This window comes from Podarcis filfolensis (assembly GCF_964270895.1).
Source record: "Podarcis filfolensis genome assembly, chromosome: 8".
NCBI lineage: Eukaryota > Metazoa > Chordata > Lepidosauria > Squamata > Lacertidae > Podarcis > Podarcis filfolensis.
The window spans coordinates 85511873-85525315 of NC_139611.1; the positions used below are offsets into that span (position 1 = coordinate 85511873).

The 13443-nt window shown below is 53.0% G+C and overlaps 1 protein-coding gene and 1 long non-coding RNA gene across 2 annotated transcripts in view; one reads left to right on the forward strand and one right to left on the reverse strand.

Annotated features, from left to right (window-relative positions):
* Window positions 1-373: 373 nt before the first annotated feature.
* On the forward strand, window positions 374-8338 carry TTC9B (tetratricopeptide repeat domain 9B). Its single transcript, XM_083627983.1, has 3 exons — window positions 374-996; window positions 4846-5028; window positions 7824-8338. The coding sequence occupies exons 1-3, from the start codon at window positions 537-539 to the stop codon at window positions 7904-7906; spliced, it is 726 nt and encodes a 241-aa protein (XP_083484109.1). The 5' UTR covers window positions 374-536; the 3' UTR covers window positions 7907-8338.
* LOC310769223 overlaps window positions 6554-13443 on the reverse strand; it is a 33154-nt gene continuing 26264 nt past the window's right edge. Inside the window, exon 3 of the long non-coding RNA XR_014551544.1 lies at window positions 6554-6606. This is a non-coding gene — a long non-coding RNA (uncharacterized lncRNA). The remainder of the gene's footprint in view (window positions 6607-13443) is intronic.

Consider the following 13443-nt stretch of genomic DNA (forward strand, 5'->3'; position numbering starts at 1 on the left):
GACTTGAACCCTTGGCCCTGAGATTAAGAGTCTCCCAACTGAGCTACCCCACCTGTCTACCTGCAGGTGGCTCCAGTTCCTGGCAGCCTCTCCAGGAACGGCCGGCACTCGCCCCCTGCCCTGGACCTCTAGGCAGCCATGGTCTGGCATAGTTACAGCAGGGGCTGGACTAGATGACTCCTGGGTGTCCCGTTACGAGACTGCAACTCTGGCTCTTCGCAGAAGGCAGCTTCCAGCGCTTCTCCATCAGAAACCCTCCGCCAGGAAACGGCGCTCCCGGCACAACCGCACCCGCACCCATACTCCGGAGGAGGCGGGGCTTGCCTGTGGCCCCTCCCTTCCTTTGCGTCCCCCCCCTCCCGCCCCCAGTCCCTGCAAGCGGAAGGGCGCCTGCCTGCCGCCGCCGCCGCCTCCTCGCTGGGCGCCGAGACATCCGAGGTCAGCCCGGCCGGCGGTGCTGATGCGGAGGGAGTTTCCCACAATGCACCGCTAGCGCGCTGTCCCTGGTGCTGAAGCTCCGCTCCGGGGCGCCGTCGATGCACAGCGCGCTCTTCCAGCTGGTGCAGCGGAGACAAGCGCCCGAGCATGGGCCTGTGAGGGGGGCCATGGACGAGCGCAGCCCCTACAAGAGGAGCTGCCCGCAGGCCGGCGGCGGAGGGGGCAGCAGCGGCGGAGGGGCGGCCGTCGGGGGCGGCCGGGCCCACCTGCGCGGGGCCGCCGCCGCCGCGGGCGCCGCCGAGCCCCAGCCGGACCTGGAGGCCAAGATCCGGCAGGCGGTGGAGTTCAAGGCCGAGGGCGGGCGCTGCTACAAGCAGAAGAAGTTCCGCGAGGCCATCGGGAAGTACCACCGGGCGCTGCTGCAGCTCAAGGGGCTGGAGGCCGAGGCCGAGGACGGCAGCAGCCCGCTGCGGAGGGCCGGCTGGCAGCAGCGCCTCTCCGAGGAGCAGCGGGCGCTGGTCGAGGGCACCGAGATCGAGTGCTACAACAGCCTGACGGGTAAGGCTGGGGCGGATTATCTTTTTGGGGGGGTGAGGGGAGCTGCGTGCCAGGCCCAGAGGAAGAAGGTGGGGGGCCCTCGCCTGGCAACGGGACCTCCCCTCCCAGTTTGGAAGGTTCTCCAAGCGTGCAGGAGAACCCCCGTGTCGTGACGAAGCTGTCCCGCCTTCAGACGTGTCTCTGGCTCCCTCTCATGCGCCTCCCGTGTCCAGCCGGCAGGGGGAGCCCTTTCCAATCCTGCTTTCCTACTCCTAGGGGCCAGGATATTTGAGGGGGCCGCCCCTTCTAAGTTGACGGGCATTGCCATTCGAATAGTGTGTGATTATGCAGGGTAGGGCTTACCTGGGCCCCCACAATACAGTCATACCTTGGGTTACAGATGCTTCAGGTTGTGCGATTTCGGGTTGCGCACTGCACCGAACCCGGAAGCACCGGAACAGATTAATCCCAGGTTTCAGCGCTTGCGCATGCACAGAAGCACTAAATCGTGCTTTGCGCATGCACAGAAGCGCCGAATCGCAACCCACACGTGCACATGTTGTGAATGCTATGGGTTGCGAATGTGCTTCCAGCATGGATCATGTTCGCAACCTGAGCGTCCACAGTATTTTATTCAAGTTGGCACCCCTAATTGGGCCAAGACCCAGCCTCTGAGCCCTTCCTAGTCAAAAGCGCCCCCTCTGGGAAACGGGCAAGGACATCCCTCATTTAGGGGGGTCCCCTTTGCACCAGAGAATTTGCATCTCTTTAGTGGGGGGTCTGGAGAGATCTGAACCCTGCAACCTGCAACGCCAGGGAAAGGCCTGGTGTTGCAGGTACGGGGTTCCCAGGGGACTGTTCAGGTTGCCAGGATAATACCAAGCAGAGAAGCCTCCAGCCCAAAGGGCCAAAGTCAGAGGCTCAGCCTCTGGGAAGTGGTGCCAGGAGGAATCAAGTTGGGGGGGCAGGGGGTGAGGCAGAAAATGCTGCCTTATGGTTAAGGTGTCCACCTGCCGTCTGAGAAAATGAATAGAAGACCCAAGAGCCAGGGATGGTGAGGTGGCCAGTGATGTTGCTGGCCAGATGGCCACCCCTCCCTTAACAAAATATTCAAAATTTCACAAAGTCCAAGGGATGTTCTCTCCACCCACCCACTGGTCCATCTCCCAAGGTCCTCCTCTTCCAAGCAGAGAGGAGGAACATCACAGCCAAGGCCAAGGGTTGAAGATTCCCTTGGGAATCCATCAGGTGTATGTAAGACTTTTGTATATTGGCGGTGGCCTCCCCTCTAGCAGTGACCCCTTCTCCCTGACCTTTGACCCTCCTTGCCCCTCCCTCACCTTCTCCTTCCTCTTTCTTTGGGTACTTCCTGCTAGGGATGAAACAAAACCATGCAAATCTCATTCACCAATGTTTACAATTTTGACATAAAATTTTTGAGTGCTAGCCCGCAGGATTGAAATCCATTTATTCCCCTTGAAATTCAGAAGTATTACATTTGATGTTTTATTGTATTTTTAATATTTTGTTGGAAGCCGCCCAGAGTGTCTAGGGAAACCCAGCCAGATGGGCGTGATATTAATAATAATAATAATAATAATAATAATAATAATAATAATAATAATTAATTTCCACCTTTCCTCCAAGGAGCTCAAGTCAGTGTACAAGGCTCTGCCACTCCCCACTCCCCCTTTTAAGTCAAATAGTCATACAAATCCGGACAATATCATTTATTCTGTGAACCGCCCTGAAATCTTTTGATGAAGTGTGGTATATAAATTTAATTTGACAACAACAACAACATGAAGAAAGGGAAGGGGTGTAAGTGCTTCTCAATTATAATCTCAAATATTCACATCTCTTTGCTACAATCCTGTGAAGTTTTAATACTATACAAATCCTTATTTATATGTGTATCTCCCAAAGGATAAGAAGGGGAAATAATACTGCTTATGGCAGCCAACAGCCGACCCCTAAATCAGGGAAACCCAATACTTAATATATTGGATTGTATGGTTCAGTTCCCTCTTTCCTCCTCTTCCTGTTTTAGAGACCGGGTGTTACATACTTATTAGTTTCTAATTAGCTAATTCCTAATTAGTTCTTCTTCTTGGTATCCAGCTTGGCTTCTATGTCTTAGCAAAGGGAATTTCTCGCATGTAGCACAAGACACGGCTTTTGTGTTTGATACGCTTTAATATTTACATTGCCTCTTTTGCAATAAAAGTGAACCATTTCCTCAATAGTTGCTGTGACCCTTTCCCAACAGCTTCACCACATATGGGGGTGGGGACAACATTTCTTCAAAAAATAAAATAAAATCAGGGAAGACCCACCCCCATTCTGCCCTTACAGCAGCACTGCGAGATGAATTTTGCATAATTTCAGTGACTGGCCTGGAGAGCTTAATGGCTGAGTGAAGAGATTTGAACCCAGAACTCTCTGGCCATGAGCCAGCACTCTAGCCGTTGCACCACAGCGACGCTAGCTCTTGTTGGTGACACCTGACTGCTTCTTTTGGTTTGGCGAATTTTATGAATCACACAGAATGTCAACCCCTGAATATTAGGTCCCATCTTGGCCGATTCTGGGGTTGTGGCGCTCATCTTGCTTTATTGGCTGAGGGAGCCGGCGTACAGCTTCCAGATCCTGTGGCCAGCATGACTAAGCCACTTCTGGCGAACCAGAGCAGCACATGGAAACGCCGTTTACCTTCCCGCTGGAGGAGTGCCTATTTATCTACTTGCACTTTGACGCGCTTTCGAACTGCTAGGTTGGCAGGAGCAGGGACTGAGCAACGGGAGCTCACCCCGTCACGGGGATTAGAACCGCCAACCTTCTGATCGGCAAGTCCTAGGCTCCGTGGTTTAACCCACAGCGCCACCCGCGTCCCATTTGCTTACTACTTGGTAAAATTGATCCTGCTCCTCCTGAGGGGGCATGAAGAGCTATGAACGATCCTGGTTTGCTACCACCACAACTTATTATTATTATTATTATTATTATTATTATTATTTCCCCAGCCACACTAGTCAGCTCCCAACAGAATTAAAAGCACAATAAACCACCAAATGTTAAAAACTTCCCTAAACAGGGCTGCCTTCAGATGTCTTCTGAAGTCGGATAGTTGTTTATTTCCTTGACATCTGCTGGGAGGGCGTTCCACAGGGTGGGCGCCACTACCAAGAAGGCCCTCTGCCTGGTTCCCTGTACCCCACTTCTCGTAGGGAGGGAACCGCCAGAAGGCCCTCTCCTAACATCTATTCCAGGGGTCAGCAACCTTTTCCAGCTGTGGGCCGGTCCACCATCCCTCAGACCTTGTGGGGGGCCGGACTATATTTTTTGGGGGGAAATGAACGAATTCCTATTCCCCACAAATAACCCAGAGATGCATTTTAAATAAAAGGACACATTCTACTCATGTAAAAACACGCTGATTCCTGGACCGTCCGCTGGCCGGATTGAGAAGGCGATTGGGCTGCATCCAGTCCCCAGGCCTTAGTTTGCCTAGGTAAAGGTAAAGGGACCCCTGACCATTAGGTCATGTCGTGGCCGACTCTGGGGTTGCAGCGCTCATCTTGCTTTACTGGCCGAGGGAGCCGGCGTACAGCTTCCGGGTCATGTGGCCAACAGGACTAAGCCACTTCTGGTGAACCAGAGCAGCGCACGGAAACACCGTTTACCTTTCCACCGGAGCGGTACCTATTTATCTACTTGCACAGGTGTGCTTTCGAACTGCTAGGTTGACAGGAACAGGGACCGAGCAACGGGAGCTCACCCCTTCGCGGGGATTCGAACCACCGACCTTCTAGTTTGCCTACCCCTGATCTATTCACACCCCAACCTCTCTCTCTTTCTCTCTCTCTCCAGCCTGCCTGTTGCAATCGGAGCTGGTGAACTATGAGAGGGTGCGGGACTATTGCCTCAAGGTTCTTGCCAAGGAGAAGAGGAACTTCAAAGCCATGTACCGGGCAGGCATCGCCTTCTACCACCTGGGCGACTACGACAATGCCCTGCTCTATTTGAAAGAGGCCAAGAGCCTGGAGCCTGCAGGTGGGTGGTTTGCTTGGCCCGTGGCAGGAGGGAGAGGTGGGGCAAGGGGGTGGGAGTGGAAGGGGCAGTTGCCAAGGCCTGAAACGGAGCGCAACTCAGAGGCAGAGCGCCTCCTTGGGGCTCAGGAGTCTGGGGCTCAACCCCTTGCAGCTCCTCCACTTTAAGAACATAAAAAAAGGCTGCTGGATCAGGCCATTTGAGGCCAGCATCCTGCTCTCACAGTAGCCGATCAGATGCCCAAAAGGGAACCCCCCCCAAGCAGAATTTGGACACAAGAGCAACTCTCCCCTCCTGTGGTTTTCAGCATTGCTGTGTGATAGGATTTTTGAGGTCTTAGATAGATGGTAATGTTCATAACCGCACATACATAGATCAGCACAGGAAGACCGACCTGAAGCCATTTTGATTCCTAAACTGACCAAATTTTTTCTCTGCAAGGTCAAAGTGGGAAACCTCCCCATTGTCTCTTTCCTCTTGAATCCTGTCTTAAGGGCACATTTAAGATATGAATAGGGTGTGAGCCTGTGGCCTGGCCCAGGAACTAAGTATTTATCATTACAAAGGACTGGCCAGGCTCCCCAGGCAATCCAATCAAGTAACCTGCCAGACAGGAGATAAATGACAGGAGAAAAACAACATTCAAATTTCTGTTTTAAGACCGCCTTTCCTGTGATGTAGGTGTGATGTATCTGAGGGGTGGTCTTATGTTACACCCCTTCTGTGATGTATGTATGATGTTTCTGGGGGTGGTCTTGATCTACAGGGTGGCAATTTCAAAAGTCTTTATAAGGCCTTGCATGCCATTTTTCTGGGTTCCTCCTCTCTCCTGCAGGTGAGGGGAGCAACCTGTTGCAACAGTTCAAGAAAGATCAGGCTTACTAGCTGCTTTGCTTCTCAATATTCTCTGCTTGGCCTGTTATTTTCTCCTCCCAATAGGGAACCTATGTAAGTACTCTATATGGGCTCTTGGATACCCCATAAGGGAAAAGGGCAATTTTTGTTTACAACAGCTGCCTCTGACAGTGGAGGCAGAGAACAATCATCCTGGCTAGTAGCCATCCAAAGCCCTCTCCTCCTCATGAATTAGTCTTATCATATTTTAAAGCCACCTCTGCCTCCTGTGGAAGGGAGTTCCATAGGTGAAAGGAGGGCTTTCTTCCCCACGACTTCGAGCATTTCTCTGTCGGCTTTCTCAAGGCCATGCCTAATTTTATAAACTCCTTATCATGTTGTCTCTCACCTGCCTTTCCTCTGAGCTAAAAAGCCCCAAACACTGCAAGCCTTCTTCATAGGAAGGTGGGTGCCTTGTGCAATAAACAAAAATCTGCCCTTATTCCCTTATGGGGGACACAAGAGCCCTAATAGAGTCCTTTGCAGGTTCTCCATCGGTCGGAGAAAATAACAGAGGCCAACCAGAGAATATTGAGAAGCAAAGCAGCTCATAAGCCTGATCTTTATTAAAGCTGTTGCAACAGTGTGCTCCCCTCACATGCAGAAAAGGAGGAGGAACCCAGAACCAAGGTGTGCCCGCCCTTATATAGACATTTTAAATTGCCCGCACTGGAGTCCAAGACCAGCCTCAGAAACATCATACCTACATCACAGAAGAGGCGGTCTACAACAGAAATCTGAGCGTGTTGTTTATCTCCTGTCTGGCAGGTTACCTGTTAATGCTTACTTGAATGGATACCCTGGGGAGCCTGGCCAGTCTTTTGTAATGATAAATAGTTCCTGAGCCAGGTCACAAGCTCACACCCTATTCAAACACAGACATACCCTTAAGGCAGGATTTGTGAAGGAAAAGACAATGGGGAGGCTTTTCCATTTTCCTTTGACCTTGCAGAGAAATATTTGAGGTCAATTTGGGAGGGGCAAAATGGTTTCAGGACTTTTTCTGTGGGGTTTCAGACATGTGGTTTATATATGCAGTTATGAATATTTATTTTATATATATAAGGCCTTTTTTTTATTTCACTTGCTTGTGCCTTGCTGGGAGGCAGAGGCAGGGGACCTGCTTGGCTGTGGAAAGGGAAGGTGGCAAGGCCTGAAATCACAGCTCAGTGGCACAGCGCACCTTTGGGGTGCAAAGGATTTGGGTTCAACCCCTGGAGGCACCTATAGCTTAAAAGGACTGTGACTAGGAGGGCTGGCTGGGAAGGACCCCTCCCTGAATGGGACTTGGCTGAACCAGCTGGGGACATAGCTGTCAAGCGTCCCTTTTTTGGTGGGACAGTCCCTTATCCCAGCGCTGTGTCCCGCTGTTGTCCCTTATTGATGATGTCCCTTAAATTTCCCGGGTTTCAAAGGAAGCAGCTCCTCTCCCTCCCTCCCTGCCGGCCAGGGAGGAGGGAGGCTCCAACTGTGTTGCTTGGCTGCGTTGCTCACCCAATAAGGAGTCTAAGAACGACTGGGGGGTGGAGCTTGCATGTCTTGTGCCAATCAAATCGGCCGCGTTGCCTGGGGACTCGCCTTTGCTCAGCGCTTCCCAGCAGAGAGGTGACAGTGGTTTTCCTTGCTGCATCCCGTTTGCCGGGTTGCTGCGCTGTGGGAACCACCGCTTGAGGCTTTGTTTGGCTGCTGGTTGACTAAAATCCCTTATTTTGGCTGCTGATCCCTTATTTTCGAGGCTGCTGGTCCCTTATTTTCAAATCTGTAAGTTGACAGCTATGGCTGGGGAGGGTTGACCCTGGGCAGGAGGACTTGTCTTGGGTCTCCAGGATGTGGCCAGGGAAGGGAGAGCTGCTGTGGCTCCTCTTCCTCCTCCTCACAGGCTCTGCCTCTCCCTTTCCTTGCAGACACCAATGTCTTACGCTACATCCAGCTGACAGAGATTAAGATCAGCCGCTGCAGCCAGCGGGAGAAGGAGATGATTGCGTAGCTGCCCCATCGGAGACAGACAGAGGCTTCTGCACGTGGTGCCAGCCGTGCCCTGAACCCACCACCCGCTGCACTCCAGGACCCAGGAAGATGCCGCCAGGTGCCCAGTGAGCCCCTGGCAGGTGCCACGGCGGCCAGAGAACCCCCAGCTCAGAGCTACGCCGCCCACGAAGGACAGATCGGGACTTGACCATGTAGCATTTTGCCAAAACACTGTTGGGGGCTGCTTCTTTGTGCTTTGCCTTTTTCTATATAAAAACAAAAACCTAAACCAAACCAAAAAAACAAAACAAAAAACCCCGAGAGAATTTGCAAGAGGTGCCTCTGTCAGATTGGCTATGGGGCACTGGGAGCAGAGAGGGGCACCCCAGAAGGAGCAGATCAGGGTGCCATTGGGGAGAGTTGAAGTCAGCCCTTAGAGCAGATGCCCCCCCCCCAATAAGCAGAAGATGGTGGGGCTGAGAACAAGTGCCCTGTTATCAATCTGGGGTCAGGTTGTCCTTTCCACTCTATTTACATCTCTCCTCCCTTCCTGAGCACCCTCATGGCACCCTGTTCACCTCCAGAAAGGATGGCTTCCCCTCTGAGCTCCCAGACGCCCCCCAGGTGTGAAGAGGCAGCCCCTAGCACATTGCTTCAGTAGCTCAGTTGGTTAGAGCATGGTGCTGATAAAGCCAAGGTTGCAGGTTCGATACCCATACGGGTCAGCTGCGTATTCCTGTATTGGAGGGGGTTTGGCTGGATGGTGCTTTGGGCCCCTTCCGACTCTGCAATTCTATGATTCTATGAAATGTTGTGGGGCTAAGGGCCAAAGGGGAGCCCTGCTGGATCTGGCCATTGTCCCTCCCCAGCAGGGAGCAAGGACGGGGAGAGGACAGCAGCCTCCCTCACCCCGCTTTCCTCAAACAAGAAATCCACAAGGTTCTTGGACCTGGTATGCGGAGCAAGCACCCAGCTTGCGAATCTGGTTAGGAGAGAGGGGTTGCCTTTGTAAAATAGCAAAGGCCTTTGTTCTAGGAAAGATAATTTTGGGTAGGAGAGGGTTTTCTGGTTCTAAGCTGAGCAGCTCAACCAGAGTCCAAAGGAGCCGTGATTGCTCCCTTGTTCTCAGAGGATGCGATCCAAGATGTCGAAAGGAGGGAGGGAAAGGCCATAGCTCAGTGAGAGGTCACCTGCCTTGCATGCAGAAGGCCCCAGGGTCAATCTCTGCTGGCAGCATCTCCAGAAAGGGGTGGGAGAGATTCCCTGACCCAAACCCTGGGGAGCCTCAACCAGGCCATGTTGAAAATACTGAGCCAGTTGGACCAGGGCTCAGAATGTTCCCAAGAAGGGAGCTGCAACCCAGGGGTACGATTGCACTTCAGAGGGTTGGCTCAGATCAAAGGAGAGAGAGAGTCCAGATTCATGATGGTCTCCTGGTCTGTCTGTCTTCTCCCGGAAGATGTGTGTCGAGTTAACGCACAGCTTGGAGGCTGACCTGAGCCTTGCCTTCCCTGCTGGTCGGAGGACCCCACTTTACCCCTGGTTAGAACCACACTGAGTTTAAGAAAATAAGAAAGCTAAGTTTATTAAAGGAAAGAAAATGCTTGACCGGGAAGATCCGAGTTCTGTCTCACTAAGGGGGGGATACAAAGACCCACCTGCCTGCCCTTTGTCCTCAGCAGAAGAGACACACAGAGATGTCTCCTCTTCCACAGGGAGGTAAAGGTAAAGGTACCCCTGACCGTTAGGTCCAGTTGCAGACGACTCTGGGGTTGCGGCGCTCATCTCACTCTATAGGCCGAGGGAGCTGGGGTTTGTCCGCAGACAGCTTCTGGGTCATGTGGCCAGCATGACTAAGCCACTTCTGGCAAAACCAGAGCAGCGCACGGAAACGCCGTTTACCTTCCTGCCGGAGCGGTACCTATTTATCTACTTGCACTGGCATGCTTTCGAACTGCTAGGTGGGCAGGAGCAGGGACCGAACAACGGGAGCTCACCCCGTCATGGGGATTTGAACCACCGACCTTCTGATCGGCAAGCTCAAGAGGCTCAGTGGTTTAGACCACAGAGCCACCCACGTCCCTTACACAGGGAGGAGGGAGGAGCAAAGGCAGGAAGCGACCCCAGAGTCTCCCTTGTACCTCTGGGAAAGTTAGCACAGGCTGAAGGACAGTCTAGGAAGTTTGGCTGGTCCTCCCTGCCTCTCTTCCTCTTTCTCCTCTGCAGACCACCTCCAATACAATCTGAGTTGCATCCCAACACTTCCAGCAGAAATCACCCCCAAGCTTAATACTGGTGGCATTTGGAGGCATGGGGGGGCCTCCAATTTGGCAGGGTCACATCCGGACACCCAATGAAGATGTTCAGAGGCCTGTGCCGTAGGAACACAGCACTGCTGTCCGCCCAGTGACCCACCTCCCTTCATCTGAGTGACATCTTTGGGGGCAGAAGTCTCCCTAACATCCTGCAAAGTGTGGCTTGTGGGGCTATTCCTGAGCCCATGACTCCGACCCCTGGCAGCCTCTGAGCACTAACTTGGATGGAGCTACCTTGGCAGAGCAAAACTTTTCACACCCTTGAAGTCCTCTTTTTCTGAGGGAGGGGTTTTTGCAGGGGGTGGGGCAGAGCAGGACCCCCAGCACTGTGCTGGTATGTGGAATGCTACTCACAACCAGCCTTGGGAGGTCTGGGGGTCATATCTGTCAACGTTTCCCCTTTTTAAAGGGAAACTCCCTGATTCCAAATAGGATTCCTCGCAAAAAAAGGGAAAAGTTGACAGCTGGGGGTGGGGAGAAAGGTGAGAGGGAGGGTCAATGTTGTTCAGCGGTGGAGCATCAGCCGAGGTCTTCAATCCCTGCTGGCATCTTCAGGTGGGGCCAGGTAGAGACTCCCTGCTCAAGCCCTGGAGAGGCGCCACTGCCAGCCAGTGTAAGCAACACTGGTCCAGGTGGACCCCATGGCCTGACTCTGGTACTCAGCTTTCCGACGTCCCTATAGGACAGATTGCAGAATGGCTGGGACACAGGGTGGGGCTGCCCAAAAGCTCCCCTGGGCCAGATGAGTTGCACCAGCCTCTTGCACCACCCCCACCCAGCTGTCAAGACTTCAGCCTACACTCGAGTAGGATTCTGGCAGAGACACATGCCAGACTGGCATGTTCTTTCCCTCCTGGTCGATCGTCCGGGAGCTTCATAAGCTTTCTTCAGCCCGAACATCACAGCAACCAAAGCCAAACGACACCGGCACACTTAGGGATCCGCAGAGTTTACGCATTATGCGCGTGACAGACTTCAGCAACTCAGCATCCAGACAACTGCTGCTGTTTCAGTGCGCGCGCACACACCCCAACTGTGGTGCTGCCCAGGTAGGAACAGAAGTGACAGTAAAAAGGTAAAGGGTAAAGGAACCCCTGACCATTAGGTCCAGTCGTGGCCGACTCTGGGATTGCGGTGCTCATCTCGCTTTACTGGCCAAGGGAGCCGGCGTCCAGCTTCCGGGTCATGTGGCCAGAATGACTAAGCCGCTTCTGGCAAACCAGAGCAGTGCACGGAAACGCCGTTTACCTTCCCGCTGGAGCGGTACCTATTTATCTACTTGCACTTTGTGCTTTCGAACTGCTAGGTTGGCAGAAGCTGGGACCGAACAATGGGAGCTCACCCCGTCGCGGGGATTCGAACCGCTGACCTTCTGAGCGGCACAGTGAGACTCGCCTCTGGGAAGTGACAGTAAGCAGGTGCATTTGGGGTTTCCTTCCTTCCTGTGGAGCCTGGCGAGGGAGGCTGCACTGTTCTTTTCCTGGGGGTGGAGGGGGTTTCCTAGGGCCACCTGGTGGCTGCCTGGCTGCTGAGTGAGGAGCGAACCAGAAATTTCCTTGCCCACAGCGGAGGGTCTTAGCCACCACAGTTCCTCAGGAACAGATACTTGTGAAATTAAATCAGCGCTCGAGTCAGAAATCGCCACATCCACCCCAATGGGAGGGCCTGCAGCCCATCCTACTACCCACTCCCAAAAAGCAAGCGAAAGGCGGAGAGGGCAGAGGGAGGGGCCACTTCTAGACCAGGAAAGATTCCTGCATTGCACGGGGTTGGACTAGATGACCCTTGAGGTCACTGCCAGTGCTACAATTCTAGGATTCTAGGACTGGCAGAGACTGAGGGGCAGCTTTGCAAGAACTGGACTGTGTGTGTGTGTGTGTGTTTCAGCATTGTAGAGTTTTGCCCATCTCCTTGTGGGATTTTCAGGAGATGGGGAGTTAAGGTGGGTGGGCAGGAGAGACCCTTAAGTGGGTCAGAACAGATGAAACAGCTCCCAGCCACCCAGGGAGTTCCAGCCTGACCTCAGACACCGCCAGAGAGATTGCTAAAGAGAGACAGAAACACCCATTTTCAATGCTGCCTTGGTATGGATGGATTCTCAAGACTGTGTAACCCAGATATCCCTGAGATCCATTTATCCCTCACCTGCTGCCCTAACCAGGAGTAGCTGCAGTGCTTTTGGGGATCCCTTTAAAGTCCACTGTCCTAGGCCTTGTTTGTGGTGCTTATGGGGCCAGGCAGGAGCCGTCGACCCCAGATTAAACCCAGTACTGAGGTGATGTGTGTGTGTGTGTGTGTGTGTCATGCATGAGAAAGAACTGGAGGAGACCTGGGCCTTGCACTACGGGAGAGTTTAACGCCGCCATCCATCTCTGTAAAGATATTCCTGCAGCCAAGGTGTCTGCTCACCTCTGCCTCCATCCCCAGAATTGCTGCTGCTGCAGCCGCCTGCCTTTGGTACCCGCTGTTGCTATGGTGACTTGGATCGCTAAGGAAGAAGGGCGAGAGAGATGCTCAGTCCACGCGCAGGTTCGGCTGCCGAGACTGCTGTTTGGGATGAAGGGATGGGGTGGGGGTGGGTGGCTGGAGCCCTGGGAACAGAACCCAGGAGTCCTGGCTCTCCTTGATATTAGCACCTGTTAGCCAATCGAACCCAGAAATAGTGCTTCAGGTTAAGTACTTTGCTTCAGGATGAGAACAGAATCGTGCTCCAGCGGCACGGCAGCAGCGGGAGGCCCCATTAGCTAAAGTGGTGCTTCAGGTTAAGTACAGTTTCAGGTTAAGAACGGACCTCTGGAACGAATTAAGTACTTAACCTGAGGTACCACTGTAACAGCAAATAAAGCCTTTAGGAAAAGAGCCCTGTTGCTGAATCAGGCCCAATGGCCCTTTGAGTCCAGCATCCTCTTCTCACAGTAGGAAGTCCGGAAGCAGGAGCCGAGTGCGAGAACTGCTCCACAGGGAGTTCCACAGTTTAACTATGCATAAAGAAGTGTTTCCTTTTATCTGTCCCAAATCTTCCAAAATTCATTGGATGCCCACGAGTTCTATGTGAGAGGAAAACCCTTCTCCATCCGCTGTCTCCCTGCCATTTTACAGCATTCTACCCTTTCTCTTCTCATTCACCTTTTAACGAAAAGCCAAAGTTTCATCTTATGGCATTCCTTGTGCTGCATCTCGAAAACAGGCCCTGGATCAGACGAAGCCCTTTTTTGCCCTCGAACCCAGGCCCAAGGGCAAT